Source organism: Lampris incognitus, chromosome 2 (genome assembly GCF_029633865.1).
Source record: "Lampris incognitus isolate fLamInc1 chromosome 2, fLamInc1.hap2, whole genome shotgun sequence".
NCBI classification, from domain to species: Eukaryota; Metazoa; Chordata; class Actinopteri; order Lampriformes; family Lampridae; genus Lampris; species Lampris incognitus.
In genome coordinates this window covers 21,374,093-21,401,403 of record NC_079212.1, presented here as the reverse complement: position 1 = coordinate 21,401,403, position 27,311 = coordinate 21,374,093, and the positions used below count along the sequence as shown (strand labels likewise).

Sequence of the window (27,311 nt, the reverse complement as noted above, 5' to 3'; positions counted from 1 at the left end):
AATATTATGTTTTGTACTACTGTATCAATTCTCAAAAACACTATCAATTTTTAATTAATAGTTCACATGCAAAGATTTGTGACAGACAGTGGTTCATTGTGTTGTGTGTAAACCCGACCATTAGATAGCAGTGACGTAATCAATCTTTAGTCATTTGACTCTTCCACTCCAATGTAACAACATTAACTGAGACAGGAAGTAGCATAAACAAAAAGAACACAGGCCTATGAAATCATGATATATTGCCTCGCTTACAGTAACACAATATATTGAATTGTAACCCCTGTATCGTGATACGTATCATATCGATAGATTCTTGCCAATAGACATCCCTAGAAGACAGAGAAGGGAGATGCGGAAAACTCACCTGTTGGGTGTGCAGAGGGACAACAGCACAGTGCTCTCCCACACCAGAGAACAATACAGCTGGCTCAGCTTGTTGAGGACGCTTAGGCCTAGCTGGGAGCCCCACTGGTTCACTGAAATTGCCCTGATCTCACTCTGCCCCCACACCCCAAAAATCAAAGAATAGAAACATTTAGAGCCCCAACAGGCAAAAGAGAAAGAGGCAAGTAAAACATCTAAGAACACTGGTCATTGTTCTCTTTGCATTTCCTAATCACTGCAGAAGCTTGTTAATGGGCTGGCTGAAAGCTAACACAATCATGTTCTTCCCACTCTTTATTCTCCAAACTTTTTTGGCACCTAACTACTTCTGCGTACTAAATACTACTTCTTCTACACCTTGAAACTCCATTCAAACGTAAAAGTATTCAGCTTCTTCAGGAAAGATGTGCAATTACTTTCTAATTGACATTTCATAGTTTGAGAAATTTACCATTCAATTCCGATTTTCCCCACAATTGAAATTAATGGTGGCTTGTTCAGCTGCTAGTGCGCTGGAATCAAAAAACTTCACACGTTTCTCTACTGTGATTACTCTTGCACTTCCTAAACTGTATGCACATATACATCAGAATGTTCAGCTCCTCACGTTGCTTTTCACAATGTAACCATCATAATCAATGTAATTTTTACGTTAAAGCCATTTTCCCACCATTCTAATGGCCAGCTGAACCTTTCAGCCAATCCACTTTTGATATGTAAATTGGGTACATTCCTCGATGCTCTTAACTGCTGCTTTGACTCCTACAGCTTTAGCCGTCATTTGTTTCACACTGGGAGTACTCTGAAGTGTTGCACATTACATTAACTTAAATTGTAATGTTCCGTTTTTCACGCCGTCAGTCACTATGCAACTTCCTAAGTCATGTGATTTATATTTCTTGAGTTCTGACAGTATGAAACCCATTGTCCTTTCATTCTAGCAGTTGAAAACTTCAATCAATCATTATTCCAAGCTGCTGTTAGATGGGCAGTATTTTAAAGCATCTAAAATATGTATTTTAATTACTTTATAAGTATTTTGTAATTGGTCCCCGGTCCCCCCCCCCCCCCCCCCGAGACTTGGGAGGAAAAAGGAATTTGTAAATGTTATTTCTGGGAGCAGTATTTTGTATTTGAAAATACTTGAAAAATATTTTTCAGCAGAGATTAGACTGGAGATCGAAGCGGGGTGATTTTTCCCCCTAATCTATAGCCTATTCATCAAAGTCGGTGATGACGAGAATGATGTCTGTGAATGTTCTCATTCATCCAGGTCATGGTTATCCAAAGGAGTTGAATCAAGTGCAACTGGACTTGGTATATATCCGTGAAGATGTTTCGCCTCTCATCCAAGAGGCTTCCTCAGTTCGTGCCTTTCTGACTAGACCAAGCTAGTCTGACTGGCTGGTGATGAGACTCATATCTATGACTCATTTCTATGACTCATATCTATGGCTGTGCTAGCAACGAGTGTTGGTAAACATTGGGACACAAAGAGCCATGGACATCTATAGCTCTGACGACTCCGAGAAGATAAATTCTGAGTCTCATCACCAGCCAGTCAGACTAGCTTCGTCTAGTCAGAAAGGCACAAACTGAGGAAGCCTCTTGGATGAGAGGCAAAACATCTTCACGGATATATACCAAGTCCAGTTGCACTTGATTCAACTCCTTTGGATGACGAGAATGATACAAAGATAGTTAGTATGTGGTGAGAACCGTGTGGACTCAACCCTCAGCTGTGGTCGTGGCTGACTTTATATATATATATATATATATATATATATATATATATATACACACACACACACACACACACACACACACACACACACACACACTTCCTCACTGAGCTTTTTTTTTTCTATGGTTGCTCAACTATGGCTACCTAACACTCAGACTGGACTTTCCTGGCTTTGCTAATGAACGCGGATTCCCACTAACAGATTCTGCTGCCAGCTAGCAACGGCTTGTTTTTAGCCAAAGTAGCTAGCTAGTGCTCCAAGACAGAGACTTTTGCCTGGCCATATCTCCCAAAAGACTCCAATTCTCCTTCCGGTGTCAGTTGTGGTCTACCAATTGAGAAACTGACATCCTTCTCTCTCACAAAAGTTGGATTGTATCTGGATCAGATACAATGCCCTGTGAAGACTGACAGCTGCTCCAGAAGGCAAACCAAAGCATTACTAACTTCAAGGAGGATATCCATAGACTCTCAGATGAGCTGAAAAAGAAGGACAGCCTCCTGTCCAGCTTCATTGACACCGCCTCTACCCAGGCTAAAAAGATATTGGCGATGAACTCGTCTATATCTGACACCATTCTGTGGGATCCATTAACCCATACAGCAATCCGTCCCCAACCATCCTCCAGCTTGACTCCCAATCATCCGGCTACCTGGACTGAGGTAGCGGTCAGGGCCCGCAGGAAGAGTGGTCAAAAGGCAGTCTCACCACCTCCCCTCAATTTTTCAAATCACTTAGCGTTTCTACAGGACAGAACACCAATGCATCCAGCGCATGTCTCTGCGGATGCAGCCACCAACCCCCGCTCTGCTGCTGGCCTGAGGTCTGGAAGAGTTGCGCCTGTGGCTGCTTGCATTTCCCTGCTTAGTCCACCGATGGCTACAATGGCAACAGCCCCCTCGGTTCCTCCCCTGCTGCAGCGGCCATCTCCTATCCTGCCACAGCTCTTCCTCCTGCAGTCACCTTGACTGGCTCCTCTTCCACATCACGTCCTGCGAATTCCCGGTCTAGCCTCCCTGGCAAATTGCTTTGAGCACCAAGGTACATCCCTGGTTCGATTTTCCACCGCTTCTACCACATTCCCTTTCTTTGCCTTGTCCCTCAACACTGATTCTTGGAAGCTCCATGGTAAGGAACATCAGAGCTAAAGGTACCCACACATATTGCTTTCCTGGGGCCCGCGCTCTGGACATTCACGATAAACTGCATCAGACTATTCCAACCTGGTCATTTGCGTGGGATCAAATGACGTCAGCCAACAACAGTCGCAAATCCTCCACGTGGGAAACTCATCTTTATATCTGGTCCAATCCCGTCCCTTGGGCGGGCCTGTGGCCATTTTTCCCATTTGCTGTCACTGCACACCTGGCTGAAAGGAGAATGCAATGCAGCAGGAATGAATCTGGATTTTATTGACAATTTTGAGCTGTTCTGGAATAGAACTCAACTGTACAGACCCGACAGACTTCATCTAAACAAGCATGGGACAAGACTGCTCTCTGAAAACAGACTATGCGTTGGTTAACCTGGAAAAAGTATTTTAGACTGCCTGAGACAGTCCATGCCGCCATGAGGTAAGCCACAAACACAATCAAAATAATGTTCACTGTCACCGTAAATACACTGGTAGGGTCCCTGTTACACGTGAAATTTGGCCAAATTCATCCTCTACCACTCATGGGGCATGGACTGTCAAAACCAACATTTAGCTGCTCTACCTGTACCTGCTCTATCTGTAAATCACATCACAATCTGTCTAACACTCAGACACTAACTTTGTAAAGTATCTCGTTCAGTAAATTACGACAATCTTATTACCATTAAACACACTATAATTTCATCCTCGCCTCCCCTTTCCTCCAAATTTGGTCAGCTGAATATTAAGAGACCGCTGTCAAACAAATCATTTATCTGTCATGATTTCATTTTGTCCCAAAATCTAAACTGCTTCTTTATCAATGAGTCATGGCTTACCCTTTATGACCTCTCACCTCTCATTTACACCACTCATTTAGGCTACTAACTTTCATCAACCCAGGTTACATGCGCAAGGTAGTGAGGTTGCTGCAATTCACAAAAAAAGCCCTCAAGTGCTCCATTATCTCGATAGGCCCCTTTTCATCTTTTGAATTTGTGGCTTTTGTTATAGATGGCACCCCGCCTGTCTTCTGCCAACTAGTATATAGACCCCTAAGCCCAATATTGATTTTATCAGTGAATTCTCTGATCTCCTTTCCCACATTACTCCAAAATATGACAACATTCTCATTCTTGGAGATTACAACATCCACATGGGCCATCCCTCCAAAGCCATGACCTGTGATTTTATACATTTTTTTGAAACCTTTGGTCTCCAACAATCTATGTATGACTCAACCAATATTAAAGGCCACACCCTAAGATTTAGTTCTCTCCTCAGGTCTCTCTATCTCCAACCCTGTGATAGATTTTCACCCATCTGATCACAGGGCAATCATTTCTGACCTCGATTTGCCCCATGCTTCTCCTGTCTGTCCTGCTCTTGTCTGCTCCCATACTTTAAATTCTTCCACTGCCACTAAGTTTGTAAAAGCCTATACATAGAGAGGTTCCCATCATTGCCAGTATCGAGTTAACCCATCTCATGTCAGCAGAGGAACTTGTCTCCATTTAACAGTACTGTTTTGGCCACCCTTGACTCTGTTGCACCAGTCAAAACTAAAAAATTTAAACCTTTGGCCTCACCGCGGCTTAATAACAATACTAGGGAAACTACAGCAGTGCACTCAAGAGTGTAGATCTCCAACATGCGTATTTATCACCCTTTCTCCAGTGCTCAGACGTAGCGACAAACCACCCCTTTTTTCGTATACCGGGAGATGGGAAATACACGCAAACACGGACAGAAAAACCAGCATTTTGTCGATTGAACAGGAAATATGGGGGGGGGGGGAAGCTTTTAATATATAGTGCTCAGGCTAAAAATATTTACCGAATGAAAAACCTTTTGCCTGTCAGTCTGTGGATGCGCAGCCTTCCTTGGCAGACCCTGGCATGAAAGCAACCAAGTCTAATATAAAATGACAAGAGAGTAGGCTATCATAATTTCAAAGCCCTTATTAAGACTTTAAACTTGTTTATCTGTCAGGATTTTCATGATATAAAATGAATCAAGGCAAATTGGCTGCTCTGCTGACTGACTTTCATTCATAAAACGGTAAGAAAACATAGCTCAGTCATGGAAAAGGTTTTATTTTAGCTACTGAGATGATTTCCAGTTTTGACTGATTAATCCTACTCTTGAAATTGTATTTTTAAGGGGCGTCTGGGTAGTATAGTGGTCTATTCCATTGTCTACCAACGTGGGGATCGCCGGTTCGAATCCCCGTGTTACCTCCGGCTTGGATGGACATCCCTACGGACACAATTGACCGTGTCTTTGGGTGGAAAGCTGGGTGTGGGTGTGTGTCCTGGTCGCTGCACTAGCGCTTCCTCTGGTCGGTCGGGGTGCGTTTTTTTTGGGGGGGGGGGGGTAGCGTGATCCTCCCACGAGCTACGTCCCCCTGGCGAAACTCCTCACTGTCAGGTGAAAAGAAGCAGCTGGCGACTCCACATGTATCGGAGGAGGCATGTGGTAGTCTGCAGCCCTCCCTGGATTGGCAGAGGGGGTGGAGCAACAACCGGGACAGCTCGGAAGAGTGGGGTAATTGGCTGAGTACAACTGGGGAGAAAATGGAGGGGGGCCTTAAAAAAAACAAGAAATTGTATTTTTGTAACAGAGTTTTAACATTGGAGACTATGGCACTTCCACGTGGTGGCAAGGTGAATGAGGCAAATTATTTTTGGTTCATCCAGTGTTCCTCCAATTCGCCTGTGCTGAGATCAGAAGTGAATGATTTGCTGGCTTGCGAAACACAATCGACTTTTTGTTTATTTTCAAGACTCATACCCAAATACATAATGTTTTGGTTTTGACACCATCACTGCCTGATCTGACTCAACTGTAGATGTGAGTCGTGCATGTGCACAGTTGACTCAGAACAGGCAGCAACGGAAAGCAGCATTGGTTGTGTGAGCTAGACAGTAAATGGAGAGAGGGAGCGGCGATAGCGAGAAAAAATGTGCTTCAAAGGTTTTTAAATTACCACAACTACAAAAGGTACCTTATCATATTGTCATAACTGTGCACAAAAGATTTTAGGCTGATAGGTCCGGTAGTTTGTGAGATTAGCCGTAGACACGCCCCCCCCCCCCCCACACACACACACACACACATAAATGCATAATCCCCTCCAAGATACCGCCTGGCAGAGATAATGATGAGACCATGCAGAAGGGGGGAGCGGAGGTGGAAGTGGATAAATTGCAGATTTCATTTCAAATTTTGAAGGATCTCTTGGATAAATACCAGCTGGCTGTTAAAAATGCCAGGGCTCAATACTTTCTGATATTATTGACAAAACCTGTCATAATCCCAGGGTACTTTTTACAGTGTTCAGACTCTGTTACCTCCTTCACTCCCACCTCCTGCTTAGAAGCATCTGTCTCTAAATGTGAGGATTTGAGGATTTCCTAAACATCTTTACAGACAAAGTACCTGACATCAGAGCCAGTATTATTCCATCTGTAAATAGTCTATACATCTCCTCTGAAAGCACTGCAGTTCCAAATTCTTTTAACTCCATCGCTTTACCAGAATGTCATATTATTTCTTCTATGAAGACCTCCACCTGTTCTCTTGATGTTATTCCAACGAAACTCTTCAAGGACGCTATTGGCACCATTGGCCCCAGCATTCTTTCAATTATCAATAACTCCCTGAAAACCAGCCATGTTTCAAACATGGAGTTGTCCAGCCACTTTTAAGAAAATCTAGATCCTTCAGCCCTCAATAATTAAGGACCAATCTCCAAACTCATGTTTCTTTCTAGAATCCTTGAAAAATTAGTGTTTAATCAACTGTTGTTCCACCTGGCTCAAAACTGCATTTTTTTTAAAATTCCAATCTGGTTTCAGAGCTCTTCACAGTACTGAATCCACATTACTGAGAATAACTTATGACATCCTAAGCTGCTGACTCGGGTAACTGCTGTCCTCTTCCTCATAGATCTACTTGCAGGATTTGAAACTGAAGTTATTTTATTTGGACCACAGCATTTGACCAACATCATTTCTCCTCATCTTGGCCCACTGGCCCCCTCTGTTAAATTACTTGTAAAAAAAAAAAAATCTTGGGAGTCATATTCAATTAAAGATTAAAGTTTGACCCAAAAAAAAAAAATCAATTAGGTAGTAAAATCAGATTTCATGCAGCTCCGCTGCATCTCAAAACTCAGATCAATTTCCTGTATTTCTGACCTGCAGAAAGTCGTCCATGCCTTCCTATCCTTCCGCCTTGATCACTGCAACTCATTATATTTTGCATCACTCTGTTTTGTGTATCTCTTCTCCAACTAGTTCAAAATACAGCAGCAAGAGTTTTAACAAGGTCAAAAAAGAGGGAGCACATTATTCTCATTCTTACATTACTACACTGGCTGCCTGTTAGCTACGGGATTGTTTTAAAATCCTGCTATTGGTCTATGAAGTGTTAGATAGTCTCGCCCCCTTACATTACAGAACTCCTGTCCCCATATCACACTGTAAATAAACAGATAGTCTGACCAAAGACTTCGGTCTGTCCCAAGATCCAGGACTAAGTGTTATGGGGCAGGGCCTTCTCTATCGCTGCCCCAAAACTATGGAATTCTCTTCCCCCCAACCATCTGATTCTCCCCTACAATTGAGAGTTTCAAGAGTCATCTTAAATCACTTTCACTCATTAGCTTTAAACTGTGACTAACACAACCAGCTTTCTCCTTAAGTCTCCGTGGGCCTGTGTTGTCATTATGCACTCTGTGTCCATGTGTCTTTACTACTACTACTATTATTATTATTATTATTATTATTATTATTATTACTACTATTACTATTGTTATCACTCTGATTTTTCTTCTCTTGTGTTTGTTTCCTTCTTTTGTTTTTGTTTTCATCTGTGTGTGCTGTAAAGCACTTTGGATCAACTGTGTTGCATACCAAGTGCTGTATAAATAAAGTTGAGTTAGCCACCAAATCACACATGTTGTGACATCAAAGCTGTGCACGTGGTGTGGATGCCGATATATGGGTTGCGTTCAGCTTTCCTTTTGCTGTGGGTTCACTTCAACGAGAGTTTAAAGTGAACGGCAAATTGAAAAAACAACTGTACATGTGTTCTTCAATGCCCTCTTAGGAGATATTTATGATTTAACATTGATGTGATTGTGGGTTCCCACAGCATTTGATTACTACTACTATGTAGACAACTCTTGGACTGCTGTAGCACCACCGCAAACTAGACAACAGTGTCATGCATGCTATGCCAGAACATGCAGAAAAAACAGGCACCAAACTAAGTAAATAAGTAAATCGTGTTTCTCATTTTCTGGGAACAATGGCAGCAAACAAGAGGTTTGCAATGGAAATTCTTTCCTAGATGAATAAAAAGATCTAATATTTTGACATTATTGAGAAGGAGAACATTATGTCGGAGAGGAGATGGTCTGTGAGACCAGTGAACATGCAGGAGAGATGGGGATGTTGGCTAAATACGAGATGGATAAACTGCTGGCATCAGAAACACATAGCAGGTAAGTGGCCCAGACAAGCCAATTACAGGTCTTTCATTTTCTGCAATACTGGTACTGATTTATAAATCTCTTAATGGTTCAGGGCCGAAATATATCACTGATCTGCTTTTAGAATATGAACCCCCCAGACCCCTAAGGTCACCCAAGGCTGCTCTGCTGGTAGTTTCCAGGGTAAAAACCAAACATTGTGAGGCAGCCACTATGCAGCTCACAACTGGAACAAACTGCCTGAAGAGATTAGAGTTGTCCCAAGTGTGAACTCATTTAAACCCAGGTTAAAAACTTTCATGTTCATCACTTGCATTTCATCAAATATTTTGAGGATTTTTATAATCTTTTAATTTCCTTTTTAATTCTCGTCCTTTCACTATTCTTCTTGTTATCAATCTTTATCTACTTCTACCACTATTATCGGCTGCTCTTGAATGAAGGTAACGCCTCCATTCGATATGGGCCTGACCATGTCATACCACATTGGACAAACGCACTCCTCTAACAGCTGTTTGCCATTTGTCCATAAAGATAGTCGTAAGGCTTGTGGCTGCACGGAGTGTTATGCAAATTAATTATAACATTATTTTGTGCCCGTCTGTCAGACAACTACACACTATGTAAACATGCACATATCATACAGCTATCAATCTTTATCTTGTTCAGTATCTTTTAATGTATTTTTATGCCTTTATGTAAAGCACTTTGTATGAAAGCCTTGTGTATGAAATGTGCTATATAAATAGCTGGCCTTTTTAATGTTCAATTACTTGAGGTGTATATCTTTGTTGGGACAAATTCCAGTCCTATAGCTTCTGCAGTTATTCTGTAAATCTCTACCAGTGTCACAGACTTACTGTTTCCACCTTTTAACATTTCATTTTTTGTCCTTTATAATGCTTTACAAATTGTTATACTCATTTACTTCAGCATACTTTCAGTGACTGACTTCATCTAAACATAATATTCAATTACTTTAGCTGTGTACTTCACTGCTCTGAGTAACTGCATCAGCTCCTAAAGCTTTATCAGTCATCCTACAGCTCATAATTCTATTCCACTCTGAGCTTCACAGACTTCCAACTAGCTTTCCTCTTCCCACATTTCAAACTACCTTTCTCCTATATACTCAACAATGCCTTCTGAATTTGTAAACTCATTTACTTCCACAAACCTTAAGCTGTAGACTTTTATGTTAAACTGCTTCAACTCCTATGGCCTTAGCAGTCTGTGTACTGGTTATTTTCTGTCAACATTTCCCCCTTATTACTTCTTTATCCCTTTCATCTTGAAACTTAAGTCTTTAAAATGTTCTGCTACTTTGGCTGTGTATCTGTTTTGATTGACTACTAAAACTGTGATAGCTTTAGCTACTATTCTATTCTAGTCCAGCAGCTTTTAAAAGAAAATTGCATTGTCTTTCTTCATTCAACTTTTCACAAATTCTAATCTAATCCTCTATAAATGATATCAAGATAAAAAGTTTAAACATCCTTTCACCTAGCCCACACAATTACTCCAGAAACTAAAGTTTTCTACTTAAAAGCTAAAATTACCCCAGCTACCAGAAAAATGTGAATACTCATCCTCAAGGTGAATACTCATCCTGAAGCGGGTATATAAATAGAGGGATGAAAACCCTATTTCAGACAATTATTCATATATTACACTACCAGTTCAAAAAAGACACTCAAACTTCAGTTGTTCACAGAACATATTGTGGAATGGATCCAGGTGGTTCACAACCTAAACATACAAATGCAAGTACAGAACACTTTTGAGAGACAACCAGGCTTACCTGTCCCACTCTACAGGTATGGACAAACATAAGGATGTAGGCGTGCGCAGCAGTGAGTGCATGTAGCATTGGTGTGGCCCGGGCAGACAGTGTGGCGTCAGTGACGTGACCAGCATTAGCCAGCTCTCTGAGTAGCACAGAGCCCCCTGGCACCTCTATGGGCCGGTGGAGAGGCTCCAGGGCTGTCAAAATGCTGTCTAGCTGGCACAGGCCCTCTTGGAGTACCTTGGGCTCATGAGACAAGGTCTGGAGGAAAGGAGGGGAAGCTCACATCAGTCTCATCACAATGACCCACAAGTGGGAAAGTGAGAGATATGCTTGTTGTTTTTTTCTCACCAGTATGGACTTGCAGACACCAGCCACAGCCTGGCAAGCAGCAGAAGTGGGAAAGTCTATAGGCAGGTTGGGAAGGCCCAGGATGGAAACAAGAGGCAGCAAACCCTTCTGGTTGACAAACTCCTGACAGTGGTCATCTGTGGTGTTGTTGCTAAGAATGGACTCCACAAACTTCATCTAGAAAACAACAGCAATCCACATCAATGACATGACAACTCTGCTGTGCACTCATTTAAAGTTTGAATATCCTGATCAACTTAACAGACAAAAAATATAAGCATGAAAACTCACCACATTAAGAATGTAATCCATTAGGGGGATGGGTATCCGTTCCTCAGTGCCAACAACCCTGCAACAAATAAGACAATATCAAAATGACAACCTTTAAAAATATAGAATAAAAAAAAAACACTGAATTAAGTATTTACAAATAAATAAAATAATGAAAACTCGAAACTCTATAAGGAGTTGTGGTTCTACTCTGATATGAACTCAGCATCATACAGTTCAACTGGCACTGACTGTCTGTTGCTCTCTGGCTCCCCCTGCTGCTGACTGAAGGTGTGGAGGGCCTCCTCCTCTTCCTCATCCTCACTGGAGGCCTCCTCAGCAGCATGGCTAGAGCGAGCTGGGGGCACCGCCACTGTGCCATCTGCCTTCTGGATAGACGGCTTCTGGCAGATGTACTCTGGGGCACGGCCTAGGTTACAAATCTCCTCCAATAACTGTAACACAAATTCATCTTTAACCGTCCTGCTGTCTGTCACACTAGAAAACACTAAGTAAAACCAATTGAATCAGAATCATGTTGATTGGCCATGTAAGTTTGCACATACATGGAATTTGACTCCGGTTTCATGGCTCTCTCAGTGTACTTAACATAAATTAACAACACAACAATCTTCAGATATATATTTACAGATGCAGAAAACACATTAACTAAGGCAAATTACCTTGATGATGGCAGTGGTGGCATCTGTCTTCAGAGTGGGTTGGTGCCTCATGAGCTCATCCACAGCGCTGCCCAGGTTTGATGCAGTGTCGCCTGTAAGCACATACACAATTATCATCCATAAACATCGTTGCTATCAGATTCTTTTAAGGTACAGTTCACCAAAATGTTACACATCAACACACACACACACACACACACACACACACACACACACAGTCTAACTCACCCAATGGGTCAGAGCTTCGGCGTCTTCGCATGGCAGGCAGATAGTCTGGGGACAGCAGCACCTTGAAGAGGCGCTCAAAGGGCTGACACTGAACAAAGGAGTGCAGGCCTCTTGCGTTCAGGCACAGGGCACTGAACACATTGGGAAGAGAGCCCAGCACCTCACGTGTGGCAGGAACCTGCAGAGAGAGACACTGTGAGAGAGAGAATAGGCAGAAAGAGGAGGAAAAAAAGGAGGAAGACAGGGTGAGAGAGAGAGTGGCGAGGGACGGGTTAACTGCGAAGGAGGAGGAGCAGGGGAGCCAAAAGGCACAGGCAGCCACGACCACAAAGAACATTAAAAGGAAGAGGGAGTCCAAGAGAAAAACTTTTAATGCTGTGTGGGAGTGAATTAAAGCAAAAACAAGGAGAGTGATGCTGTTGAGAGAGATGCCAGCAAAGGCAGCCCAAGCTAGTCCAACTAGCTGAAAGAAAATGTAATGTTCAAACAAATCAAATGAATATGAGCGTGTATGTGTGTTGGGGGTGGTACAGTGAGTTGTCAGAGGACAAGAGAAGAGAAAAAGAAAGGGACGGGAAGAAAGATAAAGAGACACCACACAAGGAGGAAATACTGGCAGACTCACGTCTTTGATGAGTAGGGCACACAGCATGACATCAGTGAGACCGTTATCCTGCAGGGAGGAGAGCAGGGATGGCTCCTGGAAAACAAACACCGTCACAACTTCCGTCGCTGGGAACCAGACAGAGAAAGGGAGAACAGAGAGAGGAATGTTTAAAATCATAAGACCAAACACTGATAGCCCAGGCTCTCTTAATATTCACAACGTTGACACTGGAATGTTAACACATTTTTATTCCCTTTCCAGTAGAACCACTGCAAGAATAAAACAAACGCTCTAAATGTTTCCTAGTTAGTGCCAATCGTGGTGAAGAAAGTACTTGCATCTCTAAAACAATGTATGCACTCACCCAGTAGAAAGAGTGAAGGGCCATAATACTCAGCATTACTGATGATGTGCTTAAGTGAGGTAGGCAAGGACCCATCCATTACTTGTTGGAGACAAGAGGGGTAGAAGAACCGGGACATATACACACAGTTAGCCAAGATACATCTAGGGCACTCACTGCATACATCTGCATAATGAAACACGTATAGCTTTGGGAAAAAAAATCCATTCATTGTTTATAAGCAACATTATCAGTATGTGACCCTCCTACTGCATTAGGGAAAGGACGCTGTTGCCTCACCGTGGCGGATGCCATCAGAAAAGGCAGGATCCTGGATGGCTTTCTTTAAGAAGTTTAGCATTGACTTCAACAGAGCTGCCCTCTGGGGGATACACTGCATTCCTATAGCAAAACATCAATACAATGAGGTACCATTACAAATATGATGATGATCATCACGTGCACGAATAAACATGCTTTTGCTTGGTTGTTTGTCTACCTGCACGGGGCATGTTAGCAGTGCCGCTCTGTGCTCGGTTGTCCACCTCTGGTCTAGAGCCAGAAGATGTGGATGGGCCGGGGCTGCTTTCCATGGCAACTTCTGACACTGCAGGAAAAACAAGATGTAGGAACAATCAACACAACAGCCAACTTTATAGCATTTAGATTCTTCACAAACAAATAACACTGAGATCAAGCCTTATAGAGTTTTAAATGGGGTCTTAAATTTCTGAATGGGAGGCAGAGGGAAGAGTGACTTACTGTCCATGTCTGTGTCCATGTCTTCAGACTCCACTGCTGTGATGGGTCTCTGGCTCTTTGGCTTGATGACAAAAGGGCACTCTTTCCTTGACAGGTCCACCTCATGCTGCAAATAGAAAGATGGATGGAGAGAGGGGTGAGTGAGTCCAGACGTTTGGCACAGGCTTCACTGACATTGTGGCACAAAATGCTGCGTCAGGTGCCTGAGAAGAGCAGAGTACATAACTAACCTCCAGTCTGCAGATAAAGATGGAAAGGCCGCTGTGGGACTGAAAGGCAGCCATGTCCAGGTTGGTGATTAGGTCCACTACACGCACTGCCCGTGTCACAAATGTAATCTGGTCCTGCTCATCGCCCAGGAACTTAATCACCTACAGGACAAGTTTGAGTGAAGTGGAAGATATTGAAAGTAATGTTTGTTGATACTCAATACCAACCATCAACTCAGTGAGAATACAGGACAGACCTTGAGGAGAGCTTCCATCATGCCACAAGAGACCAGGGCTTCCCCTCCAGAGTCATAACTGGCCAGGTGGTAGAGAAAGGAGAAGAGTGCGGTGGCAAATTGATGTGGGTAGGGCTCCATCAGAGGGTCTGGGGGATAACAAGCATTGTTTTAAGAAACAAGCCTCCATTTGCACATCTTGGGTCTCTTTTATCTTCATGTTATATTGGAACATTTTTTTCTGGAAAGTTCAAGTAACAAATACTTCCTCACCAATCATTGCCTGTATACAGTTGCGAACCAACACAGGCAGAAAACCATGGTAGGAAGCAGTGCCGGTGCAGTCGATTATGTTGGAGAGCTTGGGCGTCCTCTCCAGATGGACAATTGAAGTTAAAGTGCGCAAAGATGCTGCCTTTATATCCTAGAAAGAGCAACATATTAAAAAAAGAAAAAAAACTGGAATGACATTTAAGAGTCTTGATGAAAAACAAAAAAATACTTATTAAAAGCAGATCAAATCATATAACTTATTAAAGAATATACCACTAGAGACAGAGCTGGGGCTAAAATGATGTAAAAAAAAATACTGAATGTCATTTCACTGAGTTAATAGGGGCTGGATATTAATTGGATTGTATCAATTCCTGTTGCAGTTACACTTATCAAATCTAGTTGTCATCAAATCCTTTTTACAGAGTCCGTTGGTAGCTTGACTGGTAGTGTTTAAACCATATGGGCTCAGGCCTATCGCAGCATCCCAAATTTGAATCAAGCAAGCAAAATGTTATTTAATATAGCACATTTCATTCCAGGTGAAAGAACAATGTGCTTCACAGAGCGTGGGCTACCGCGGAAGTTGCAGCCACAGAAACTATGTTAGTGTACAAAATAAAACATTAGACCTAAGTAAACACAATTTAAACAAAAACAAATAATACCTGTAAGTTAAAAATCATTAAGTAGTAAGTATAGAAGAAAAAACAAAAGATGTCCAGATTGCTTTTTTGGGTGTGTGGTACACGGTTATCACAAAGACCGTGTACCACACACACCCAAAAAAGCAATCTGGTGTATGCTGTACAATGCAATGAGGATTGCACTGACCTATATATAGGAGAAACCAAACAACCACTACACAAACGGATGGCCCAACACAGAAGGCCAAACTCCTCAGAGCAAGACTCAGCAGTTTACCTACACCTAAAGGAGAAGACATACTCCTTCGAGGACAGCAACGTACACATTTTGGACAGGGAAGCTAGATGGTTTGAAAGAGGGGTGAAGGAAGCCATCTATGCGAAACTGGAAAAACCATCCCTCAACAGAGGAGGAGGTCTGCGACACCACCTATCTCCCACTTACAATACCGTCCTTTCATCTCTACCCAGGAGACCCAAGAAGCTTAGCCTCCAAGAACAACAGTCGATCACTAACGACTCATGACCACTGAATGGAGCACTAACGAAGTCGAAACTGACACCCCCAACGACCGTCGCTGCTTAACATCGGGCGTGGCTAAACATCGGAACACAAAAGAGCCACGCATATCAACACCTCTGATAACAATGGGCGTTGCTAAACATCGGAACACAAAGAGCCATGGACATCAATAGCTCTGATAACGACTCCAAAGAGGATAAATATCTGAGTTTCATCACCAGCCAGTCAGATTAGCTTCGTCTAGTCAGAAAGGCACGAACTGAGGAAGCCTCTTGGATGACAGGCAAAATGTCTTCACGGATATATACCAAGTCCAGTTGCACTCGATTCAATTCCTTCGGATAACTGTTGAGTATGACAACAAATGTTTCAAAGTGCAAACTTCTCAATGCAATATGTGGGAGTCGGAGCATTGGTCATCTCATTGCAATCTATCAAGTAATTTTACTAACATAAAATAAACCAACTATTTACAGTCAGTTTTAACAAGATTAAAAAAAAATGTCCTGTAAACAGCAGGATATCAATTATGCGTTTCACAATTTGCCTATCTAAATGAAGGATATTCAAAAGCTGAGAATCCAACCCTTTTGTTACAAATCTTGTCATTGCTTTGTGACAATTCACTGCACTGGTGCAATGGTGACTGTGTCCAACAGAAGCTCTCTGGGGATGAACTTTAAGGGGTCTTATTGCTCTGAACTCATATCTAGAGATTAATGTCCAGCGTTTGTGTGTTGTTGTTGCACCTGAGTGCAAGGCACTAACAGTAGTTGTGCTATCTGAATCTGGAGCATTATAACAGTCGGGAAAGACAATGATAACTGCATTATTACAGGTTTATAATCATGCTGCAGTATAATACTTTGCCATACTGGAGGTGCTCCATCCCTTACATGAAATTGTCTTACTGCAATAACTGCATTTTGCTGCATCTTTTTTCTTTTAAGTGAAGCTTAGCCACACTTGAGTGTTTGCTCCAGTCAGCTGTGCCATAAACAGTCCACATACTGTGTTGACACGCAACGTAACGAGTGATGAAAACATTAGATCCAGAAGTTCTGGCACTTGACTAAACTGACTTTTTAATGCTTAGTGCAATTCATATTTTGTAAACATGACTGAAACTATGTTTTCAGAATTCAAGAAGTGGCTTCAAACTCATATTTATTAATCAATACCTGGATTTAGAAAAACTGGAACAGGTTCCAATTCAGAACTAATTTAGAGTGGCACAGGGCTGAACTACGGATGGGGAAATGCTTCTTTCTCACCACAAGCTGTTTGTCTGTAATCTGTAGTACATCCACCAGCTCCTCTATCAAGCCATTGTATAGAATGCTATTGGCTGACTCCTGGAGTGCATTTGAGTACACTGAGAAGAAAAAGCAGAATAAACATTAGCATCAAGTAATCAAGGCAGACTGCTAATCAATTCAACTGGGCTTTATTGGCATGACCATATTCTGTTACATAGTATTGCTTATCACTATATGGCACAGGGACAGCCTCTGCTCACCCAGTATAGAGATAGCATGCAGTCGGGCCTGCACAGCCTGCAGCCTCTTCTTGTGATTGGAGAAGCCGTGGGCTAGTCGGATGTGCGTGAACAGCAGGGTCTGTTTGTCTTTAGGGATGTTGTACATCACTGTCAGCGACTCCATGATCTCAGAAGGACTCTCTGAAATCTGAAACATACATACAGTAGAAGAAAGCATTTGTGTAAGTAAAAGCACTCAGATACCATCATGTTTATCCTTTGCTATCAAACAATACAAATATTTGGCTTTACCTTGTCAAGCTGCTCAATGTGAATATAGTGTAGCGTATTACTACTAGTCTGCTGTGGAGAGAAAGGTTTGCAAGTGAAAGAATTAGTTAAGTGAGAAAAAAGTAAACAGGATCCCCCTTTCTGATTCCATTAATAGTTCATAAATAAATGCATTTACCTTTCTTTCCACTTTAACTTCAGGGCCTGGTTCAGCATAGAACTCAAAGTGTAATGTGGTTGCACTGGGGGGATACTTCTGTCCATGCGTCAAGAGATGATAGGACAGTAGAAGAAAGCAGTTGATGAACATTGCATTCTTATGCTCATTTGATAAGCATAATGATGTAATTAATCAATACAAAGCAGTAAACTGTTGACTGAGACAGTGAGCATTCTTACTGCCATAGGTAGGTCCCTGCAGCATTCAGCTAGACCAAAGCCATTCTCCTTTCCTCCCCAGCTCTACAACATAGAACCAATAAGCTCAAAAATCAAGTTATTTTTTGTTAAAGCATACTGTCAAAGCACGGTAACTGAAAAGTAACTGTTCTCCAGACCTCAGCCAGGTGTTGCAGGCGGGCCAGTAGAGGGGTCCTTTTATCTGAGCCCAGTCTTGTGATGTAGTTGGAGCGCTTGCTGAACACATAGAGCAGGTTCAGGACAGACAGGACCACCTGCATGTCACATGACGCTAACAGGGTGGTTAAGTGCTGCAAGAGGCAAGAAGAAACAGAAACAAATTTTAGTGAGCTGGTATATTAACCCTATGAGCCCTAGGCTATTTTCAGGATAATTTCACTACCTTTACTTTTAAGCTCTTATCTTGGTCATTATAAGGGCTAGCCATACATGCTGTATCTTATTTTCTTTTTCTCATAGTAGTCTAGGCTATCCATATTTTCCATCATTTGATATGATAATACTTGCATTTTTTTTATATTAGCCTTTATATCAAGGAAAAAAAGATTGCATCCATGAAATAGTTACGGTTTTACATGCATTTCACCATAAAATGCTTGCAGTAGAGATCTTTTCATAATTGTGCTGGGGAGATTTTCTGGAATATGGCAATATCAGAACCATGATGGTGGGATATTCTATGACTTCGCAATTTGTAAAAAATTGGCTTAGCGCCTAACTGAAATAAATGTCATTGTTTTATCTTTATTCACTAAAGTCTTGTCACTGAATCATTTGAAGTAATAAATCGTAATAAAATATGTAAACTAAGTAAAATGCTGTAATTTCAAAACCGGATTACTCAACAACGCTTTGTCACAGAGAAACAACTAACATCATCGGAAAGGGTAAGTTCTGCTGTTTATTTTGATATGCAGTACATCATGAAGAGATAAGACTTCGTGACTTGTTCAACCGAGAAGCAGGAGTGTGAAAATGGGTCAGGAAATTAGTAAAGATATTACTTTGCAGAAGTTTGTTCTGTCTTCATGCCTTATCATTTGATATGTGCTGGACCTTGCTACGATGAATACTTTTTGAGCAATTCAACCAAGAAAGAGGGATGTGAATTTGGATGCAAATTGCATTTGTCGGGCTCCAAGGGTTAACTACTTTACTCTGACAGGTGCATAGTCCAGAGAGTAAAGACACGACCAGGAGTGCACTGGGGGCAAACTTACCTCTATGGAGCTGTACAGATGCCTGGAGAAGCTGTACTCAATGAGCAGGGCTGTGAAGTTGAGCACCGCCAGCAGCAAGGCCTTGAGCTGCCCATTGTCTGGCCGGTCACACACCAAAAGCCATGACATATTCTCCACCGTCTGGCCTGCATCACATAGAATGCCATCGAAGCGGTCTAGTAGGTCTACCCAGTGGTACAGCTCACACTGATGAAAACAGGAAAATATTTCAATTATGATCCAGCAGTTGGAAATAACTCTCTTTTCTGTATAAATCCATAGGGGTGCTACCTATTGACACATTGTTGGGATGGGTGGAGTCAAGTCCATGCCAAGCATGACAACACATAAATAACACACCCTCAGTGTCTCCATTTCAGGGCTTACCTTGCCAATATTCCAGGTTTTGATGTGCTGCAATTCTACTAGCAGTTGGTCATCATTGCATGCCTTGAGCTTCTCTATAAGTGTCCTGCAGTCAGCAGGCTATGAGATAGAGGTAGCATGAGAGTGTTACAGACAGCCATCCAGTCAAAGAACCACCTGGTGAGTCCAGAACTGTTTACAGAGCTAACATCACGCATACTCACAGCTTCTGTGGGGGTTTTCTTTAACTTGCTCCTGTCAACCTTCATTGTCGTTATTTCCTATTTGTTGTGCCTGTTGATAAATTCCAATGTACATCATGCATGCAGAGACAGCACAACATATGTTCAATACAGATGCAAGGCAAGCAAGACACAAAATGTAATTTGTAAAAAAAATTCCATTATAACATTACTGTAATGCAAATCTAACAAGAACAATGTGACATGAATAGCTTTGAACTATGACATGAAACTCCAAATGTGACACTTACAGTAAGTAATTTGGCAATACCCACTTAACAGCATGTTCCGTTCATTTTACCTGCAGAGTCAAACATTTTGATTAATTTGACAAATCTGTGATCAAATAAATTCAGTTTTGGACAATTAAGCAATTCTAAGGAGGCTCCCTGGACACGCAAGGGCTGGAGCACGGGAGCAATCAAATCTAAATGTCAATCTCAATGGGGTAAGTGAGCAGCCAAAGACATTAAAAGACAAAGTAGTTAAAATTGTTAGACAATCTAAAGGCAACACAAATTTCACCAAAATAAAGTGTAAATATAGATGATATAATAACTATCATCATCATTATATTCATATAGCGCTCTTATTAAGACATTGTTTATGAATAAAGATACACAAAGACAACCAGATATCGACGGTGAATTGAAACAATTTGTTCAACGAATAAGCAGCACTTAAGTCAGTCAGCGAGAATGATTTGGACTGAAACATTTGTACAAACTAGCAAACGATGATCTAATATCACAGGCGAACAGGTGATACGAATTCACGTTCATGTTACCCAGCGAGATGGGTGCGTTTATCCATGAGCAGTCGAAAAGGTAGAGTTGCTGGCTCCTAGCAAGCTGACACAAAAGTTAATTACCTTGTGTTAGGCCCAACATGATAGCTCGAATTTTAATGAGCCAGAAGCGACAAGGACCCCGAAACGGAGAGTCAAACAAGTATTTAACTTTCGTGAAAGGCTGGTTTTCAGTCACACATATTTCTTGACATCGGTAGGTAGAAGTTATGCATAGCATGCTAACGACAGTCCGCCTGCTAACAGCATGTCTAAGGTTAGCCCCTTTGGTAGCAGCATAGCTATTTGGCCGGGAAAAAAATAATTGACCGACTAAGTCTAGCTAGCAACATGTCTGGCAAAACAAGACAAGGCTGAACAGCTCCATAAATTGAACCAATCGATCAACACTGTTGGGCTAAGAGTTGTTGCTAACGATAAACAGTTAGCGAGCTATAATTACCCAACGATCATTTCTAAATAAATACTTAGATAGCATACTAAACTAGCTGGTTAAGTTGATCTGTGCTGGTAAACACACAACTCCGCAACACAATATACGTACGAATCACAGGACTTTTCTTGCCCCGATTGGAGACGTCCGCGTTAGCTATTACTTCATTGCTGTCAGTCCAGACATCACAGATTTCCCATTCTCTGTCCTGACCTGACTGCTCAACTCAGTTAGCTCACGGCTGCAGTACAGGCCGCACAACAGCGCCGAACTGCCCCTTGCATCCTCGATCCCAAATGAAACGACACCGTAAACACACAACCGGTGACGGGCAACAATAGGCCTAAAGTGCCTCAAATGTCCCTCTCCTAATACTCGGGCAAGTCTGAGTCTTACCCCGGCCTTTCAGCTAGACAACCACAGCACGCGTTGGCTAGCTAGCGGGCTAGCGAGTTGAGTAGCAAGTGGAAACGCATTATAACTCGCTGAATCATTCTCTGGTGGGTCAAACTTAACACTGCGAGTTAATGTGTTTCAGGTTTCTTTAGGGCAGTAGCACGTAGCCACCGAGTCGGAACTGAGGCGTTTTCGTCAATCAGATTATGTTCATCTTTTCAGAGTATGCGCGCATGTAGGCACTAGCTGTTGGCACAGTCATTATGACTCTGGGTAGTGTGCAAAAGTGCATAACGTTACGGCTGAGAGTGAGTAGCCAATGTCTTGGGTGTCTCGGTGCAGTGCAGAATATGGGCTATCTGGCTGATTGTAGAATGCACCTCATCACAACATTTTGTGATCAACACATCAATTCATCTTAACATCTACAAGGAATGTCTAGAGCGACTATAATAGTCAGTAACCTAGCCAGACTAAGTAGCCTCAAATTAATTTTCACCAATATCAGATGCATAGCTTTCACCCTCATCTCACCATTGGGAGGCCATTTTAGTTTTTTGAATGATAACATTAGTTATACAGTGTTCTGGTGAACAGTGAATATAAATAACTTGATATAGTTAAAACATTAGTAAACTAATTGGTTTTTTTTATAACTTGACTATTTAAACATGATCATGCTAAAAGGTTACTGGATCCTGTTAGGTGGAAATGCTCATATTAGACCAAGGGTTGTAAAATGATCCTTTCAGTTTTTGTTGTGCCTGTAAGTAAAAGAAACATTCCTTTGCTCAGCACAGTAATGGAATTTGTCAGCTATAATTTAAATTGTGAATGCACACTACCTACACGACTCCATAACTTCAGCTAAAAACATTTAAGAATTTAAAGAAAATCAATATTCCTGACTAAATGTTCTGACATTTGAGGCAAAGTTTTGCTGCAGGTGCTGCATTTGTTCTTCTCTGTGAGTTGTTAACGTAACATAACTTATAAAACATTGTCTAGTTGGAACTATTTCTAGAAATTCAACTGTAAAAACAAAATCGGAGATTTACAAGGCTGCACAAATGGTGCACATTGTAGCAATGTTACACCTTTAAATATATAGCTTTTAAATGTACATGAGCCTCATATTTTGGTTATTCATATTGGGTGTCCAAGAAATCTGTAGTAATGCTTGAGCATGCTTGCTTCCTACAGGTAGGCTTCAAAATCTACTAAAACCACATATAATCTAGTAGCAATATTTGAAACTGTCCTAGCATGTTACTGTTTTTTTTTTTAATCTAGGTTGACATTTTCAAATTGCACCATTTTATTCTGGCTAAAAGTCTTGGAAACACTATATAGAGTTTTTTTTTTCTTCCTCTCTCTCTTCTTTTTCCCCCAGCCAGAGCACCTGGACCCCTCGAGATGCTTTAGTACTGTAACACTGTCCCCTGCTGCCATACTACAAAAGTAATTCCAGCCCATGTTGGCGTCCTAAAATAAGGCAGATTTTCCCACTCAATGATCCTTGTCCAAACAAGCACAAAATGTTAGTCTTTTATCCTTTATGGCCAGACTGGCCTTATTAATTTGAAGATATAACAGAATGTTGATTTCTGTATTTGCTATATTTTACAACTCTGTTATGCTGAAGGTGATTCTCTAATTCAGTTTATAAAATAGGCCTGCATAGTTTTAATTTTCTTTTGCATCAGTATCACATCATGATTGTTACGCTGATTTGAAACACTAGCATCAAGCCTAAAGTTACCACAACAAAAGACAATTATATACTCTTCATCATATCTATCTATACATTTTGGTAGCCCAAACTGGTCCTTCAGTTAAAATACATTTTACAGTCAGAGTATGTGATGCATAACTCACTGCTACAAAAAATGGTGTCAAGACCAATGGCAGCAAGTCTGAATTACTATGCATTACGTCCAAACAAAGGAAGGTTCTTAAAAATGTATATACTATGAATTAATTACCAATTGTGGAGTGATGTAGAATGTCTTGAGTTCAGGCACACAGCAAAAAAAAAAAAGAACAGTTAAAACCTTCAAACTTTCCTCACATCTGGGCTTGATACATGTACATTTGCAAGTATATACATCAATAATTTCCCTATATTTATGTGAAAATTTGTCAGACTAATCTGAGATAAAACAAATCTACCATTTAGCATAATGTCTGCTGAATCACAAATAAATTGAAAGGCATCCTTGGGGTTTAGAATGAGGGTTTTAACACTTAAAAGGTTACTATTTACAAAGATATGAATCAAAAACAAGCCATATGTTTTAAATTAATGTATTTTTTAACAAAATAAACACTAGTGCTGTAATCCTCACTTGAACCACAATGCATGACTGATAAATCAAGATGAAAATGAAAGGAAATACTCATTATTAGTACAATTTAGAGTGACCAATCAAAGCATCAACTGCATTAATTCAAACTGATTTTTTTTTCCTCTGGGCAAAAATGAGGAAAGAAGGAAATTATTTACAGGATTAAATTAATGATATAGCCACAAAGCATAGAATTCAGATTCAATGTATTTTCTAACCATGTGTAGTAGTAATCACTGCAGATTACAATGGACCAGTTCCAGTTCCATCAAGGCAATGGCTTTTTGGCACATCAGTCAATTCCACAGCACACACCCTGTATTTCCATCAGTCTCTCAACTGGCAAAAGAAGGTAACTTGGCTTAAAAAAAAAGAAAAAAAAAGCCAAGTTTGGGCCAACCTGAACCTTTAGCCATCAGTGAATGTAGAGGGCTCAGGACTGTTACAAAGAGGTCTAGTGCAACACCCCAAGGAATGGGCAATATGTCTGTTATAATCTGTTATCTTTACACACCTAATCTGTATATTCACTAATTCTTCTTCACTGCCGATACAGAACGTGACACCAATTATTCGGGTCAAAACTGTAGCAATTCAATCAATTGCTTTCAATACAAAAATTATTCTTATTCCTAATATAGGATCACTGGAAAAACTTAAATCAGGTACAATAATTTCTTTCCCCGTTAAGAGAAATGAAAACTTCCTTTCATATATTAGTCTTATCTTTCTGTTTAATTCTGACACTTAATACATAGCTTGTTGTATTCTATTTCAGTTCTGAGTGTATTCTCCTTATACCCTTTTTGTATACCCTTTTGCAGCATGGCATCAACCATACGTCAAACAAGCATCTCTAACTGTTCCGTTTCATTTGCGAAAAATGCTTTCTTTTCATGCTTTAAAAGATTAGATGTACTCACCAGAAACTGCTTTGGTTCAAAAGCTCCATCATTCTCCTCCTTGGCTGGTTTTGCAGTCTCATAAAACTATCTAAAAACATAAAGCCAAATTAACTTTGTTAAAATAAGGCAAATTAGATAGGCCGTAGGCAAAACAGAACTGGAAAGTATACATTTAAAACATCAAAGCTGTTCTGCTTGTGTGGTATCTTGTCAAGCTTTCCTCAGCTGAAGTCTTTCCATAGAGTCCTTCCATAAAGTCAATATAAATTCTCAACTGACTGGATTATTTATTTTGCTGTTTTTTTTGGCGTAATGTTTGTGACCTGCACATTTCCTTGGGACTGCTGCTGAGATGTCCCTATGCCAAATTGTTTTGGAAATGCACTGTACAACATATATATGATGGATATTATACCAGTTGGGAAAAGTAACCACCATGACATATGACATAAGACAATGCATTCTTCTTATTTGAAGCTAAAAAACTGTCTGTCCACTCTTCCGCACGATGTCATCATCCCTTCTTTACGCTCCCTGATATGAAATTCCAAGTAAAAGGCTACCTTTTTTTGCTTAGAGAGCAACCTGTAGTGAGTAATCTGCTCAGCTCAGTCTCCGTTTCTGCTACACTCATGCATACTTTGTCCATGTTAAGCAGTTGATATGAACAGACAAATGAGCTGCAAGCTATGCTCAACGACTGTCATGGGTCACAGCATTTTTAACGGCACCTTGGTAAACTTAACCAGCTGTGTATCATTTGCCACAGTCGGCATTCTAATTTCAAATTCGGCATTCTTAACATCAGATAATAATAACGCGTATTCATCCTGGAAATTAGAAATAGATATAAACGAATACAAGCAAGTGTTCTGCCCTATTTTTCCAACTGATCAGAATTGGTGGCAAGTTCCCAGATATATGAAAACAAATAACAAGGTCTAAAACCATAATGGTCGATTAGAAAAACATCCAGAACATTTTATATGATTCAGCTCATGTTTCAATATGGGCCTTTCCTGTCAAATCTTGACGCAAGGCAAGTTAGTGTGCGGGCTATGTGCTATCATGAAACAAAAACAACGGAGACAGCCATTGTTATCACACACAGTAAATTAGAGGGTGGCTAACACGCCTAGTTTATGCCAGAGGCCCTCCTGTTTTCATGTCATCACAATGGTCATTGATGAAAGTAAGGTCTGGTTGTTTGCCAACCGCCATAAAATCATCATCATCATCAACAGCAACCGCAACAAGATGAAAAAGAAAGTAAGGTCTGAAAAAGGCAGGAGGCGCTGCCGTTACTGGACCCTGAACTCCTGTTGATCGGCACCAATTCATTTCACAAGGGCATCACAAAAAATAATATTAACAATCATAAATAATAAATAAATAGAATTTTGTGGAGAATTAACCTTTTTTCAGTCAAAATGTTATATTGGTGGTTGTAGGGTCTAAGTCAGGTTGTAAAGCTGTCAGATCTCAAAGCCGCTGAATATAGATTTAACGTGAATAGCCAATCATCCCAACAGAAACTTGCTTCGGAGAATGCGGTAGACCTAACGCAGGCACCCTGGTTAATTCGCTACATAATTAGCGAGCATTCATAGAAGTACGTCAACGTTCGCTGTCGCTGATGTACGAAATTAGCTCACTCAGTAGGCTAACATTGTTGCAGTTGGGTAGGCTAGCTGGCTGAGTAAATGTAGCTTAGGTTAGCTATATAGTTAAGTTTGACGGAGTGGTGTTTGCTAACCAACACTTAACCCAGGGTTCACGCAAATTAATGTCAAACGTTGCTTCAATTTCAAGCGAAAGGGGATTCACCATAATGTAGGACGTCAACCCTACGCTACGTCGTTCACTGAACCCTCGCCGGTCATTTATCTCAGCGTTCGTCGGAACATTCCGGTGGTTACCTAGCAAATATGCTAATTTAGCCCGCACCAACATACAGACACATTCACACACGGCGCGGCATGTATGGTCTGTCGGTTTTGCAAGAGCTAGCTAGCAGCGAGAACACAGCACAATACTCTATCGGCAGGATCATGGCTAAATTAAAAATGGCGGTTTACATAGCAGAAGGTACGGGTTTTACCTTCAAAAAGGCGCAAGATTGTGCTATTGAGATCCAAATTCTGAACGGAAATGACCAGCGGCAGTTGGTGAAGATTAGGCGAGTATACGCTTTGCCGGCAATCATCTATGTCTACACGCTTCGACGCATCTTTCTGCTTACCTCGGATGCGTGTTAATTTTTACTTCTCCATCTTGCACTAGTGCGAGTAGGGCAGTTCGGATCTCGCGAGAGTACTCGCTGCCGCGTTTCTCGGGGCACTCCCTTGCAAAATAAAAAAAAACTACAAAACAAATGCGCGACTACCTTTTTTTTATTAACCTTTATTTATTCAGGGTAGTACGCGGAGCACGTGCGCTCTTTTTCAGCAACGCCCTGCTACATTCACACCTGAGCTAATACAACCAGTCTTCACTGGTGGCTACTGAGCAGCTCCAATAGAGCGGTTGGTTGGGGGGGGTCATGTGCCTTGCTCAAGTGCACATCAGCCGAGGGAGAGGAGAGCGCCATTCATTCACCCCCCCCCCCCACTCACCCACATTTGAAGTCAACTTAAAGCCAGTTTTGAGTCTAAAGTCAACACATATTCAGTATAAAATCGCCATGCGTTGAAGACATGTCTACACGAAAGGACGCA

At 41.3% G+C, this 27,311-nt stretch overlaps 1 protein-coding gene across 1 annotated transcript in view; it reads right to left on the bottom strand.

The window, feature by feature from the left end:
- huwe1 (HECT, UBA and WWE domain containing E3 ubiquitin protein ligase 1) overlaps positions 1 to 26,865 on the bottom strand; it is a 62,936-nt gene extending 36,071 nt beyond the window's left edge. The window contains exons 1-27 of the mRNA XM_056302005.1: positions 26,837 to 26,865; positions 24,613 to 24,682; positions 19,956 to 20,005; positions 19,687 to 19,756; positions 19,484 to 19,582; positions 19,097 to 19,303; positions 18,014 to 18,166; positions 17,856 to 17,918; positions 17,635 to 17,712; positions 17,478 to 17,528; positions 17,205 to 17,373; positions 16,960 to 17,060; positions 14,516 to 14,666; positions 14,264 to 14,391; positions 14,028 to 14,168; positions 13,798 to 13,903; positions 13,535 to 13,642; positions 13,336 to 13,437; positions 13,057 to 13,137; positions 12,711 to 12,817; positions 12,086 to 12,263; positions 11,858 to 11,949; positions 11,409 to 11,629; positions 11,196 to 11,253; positions 10,905 to 11,081; positions 10,569 to 10,814; positions 368 to 501 (exon numbers count right to left, since the gene is read on the bottom strand). Of these exons, the coding sequence (XP_056157980.1) occupies positions 368 to 501; positions 10,569 to 10,814; positions 10,905 to 11,081; positions 11,196 to 11,253; positions 11,409 to 11,629; positions 11,858 to 11,949; positions 12,086 to 12,263; positions 12,711 to 12,817; positions 13,057 to 13,137; positions 13,336 to 13,437; positions 13,535 to 13,642; positions 13,798 to 13,903; positions 14,028 to 14,168; positions 14,264 to 14,391; positions 14,516 to 14,666; positions 16,960 to 17,060; positions 17,205 to 17,373; positions 17,478 to 17,528; positions 17,635 to 17,712; positions 17,856 to 17,918; positions 18,014 to 18,166; positions 19,097 to 19,303; positions 19,484 to 19,582; positions 19,687 to 19,731 (2,996 nt within the window). The 5' untranslated portion in view covers positions 19,732 to 19,756; positions 19,956 to 20,005; positions 24,613 to 24,682; positions 26,837 to 26,865. The remainder of the gene's footprint in view (positions 1 to 367; positions 502 to 10,568; positions 10,815 to 10,904; positions 11,082 to 11,195; positions 11,254 to 11,408; positions 11,630 to 11,857; positions 11,950 to 12,085; positions 12,264 to 12,710; positions 12,818 to 13,056; positions 13,138 to 13,335; positions 13,438 to 13,534; positions 13,643 to 13,797; positions 13,904 to 14,027; positions 14,169 to 14,263; positions 14,392 to 14,515; positions 14,667 to 16,959; positions 17,061 to 17,204; positions 17,374 to 17,477; positions 17,529 to 17,634; positions 17,713 to 17,855; positions 17,919 to 18,013; positions 18,167 to 19,096; positions 19,304 to 19,483; positions 19,583 to 19,686; positions 19,757 to 19,955; positions 20,006 to 24,612; positions 24,683 to 26,836) is intronic.
- Positions 26,866 to 27,311: the final 446 nt, after the last annotated feature.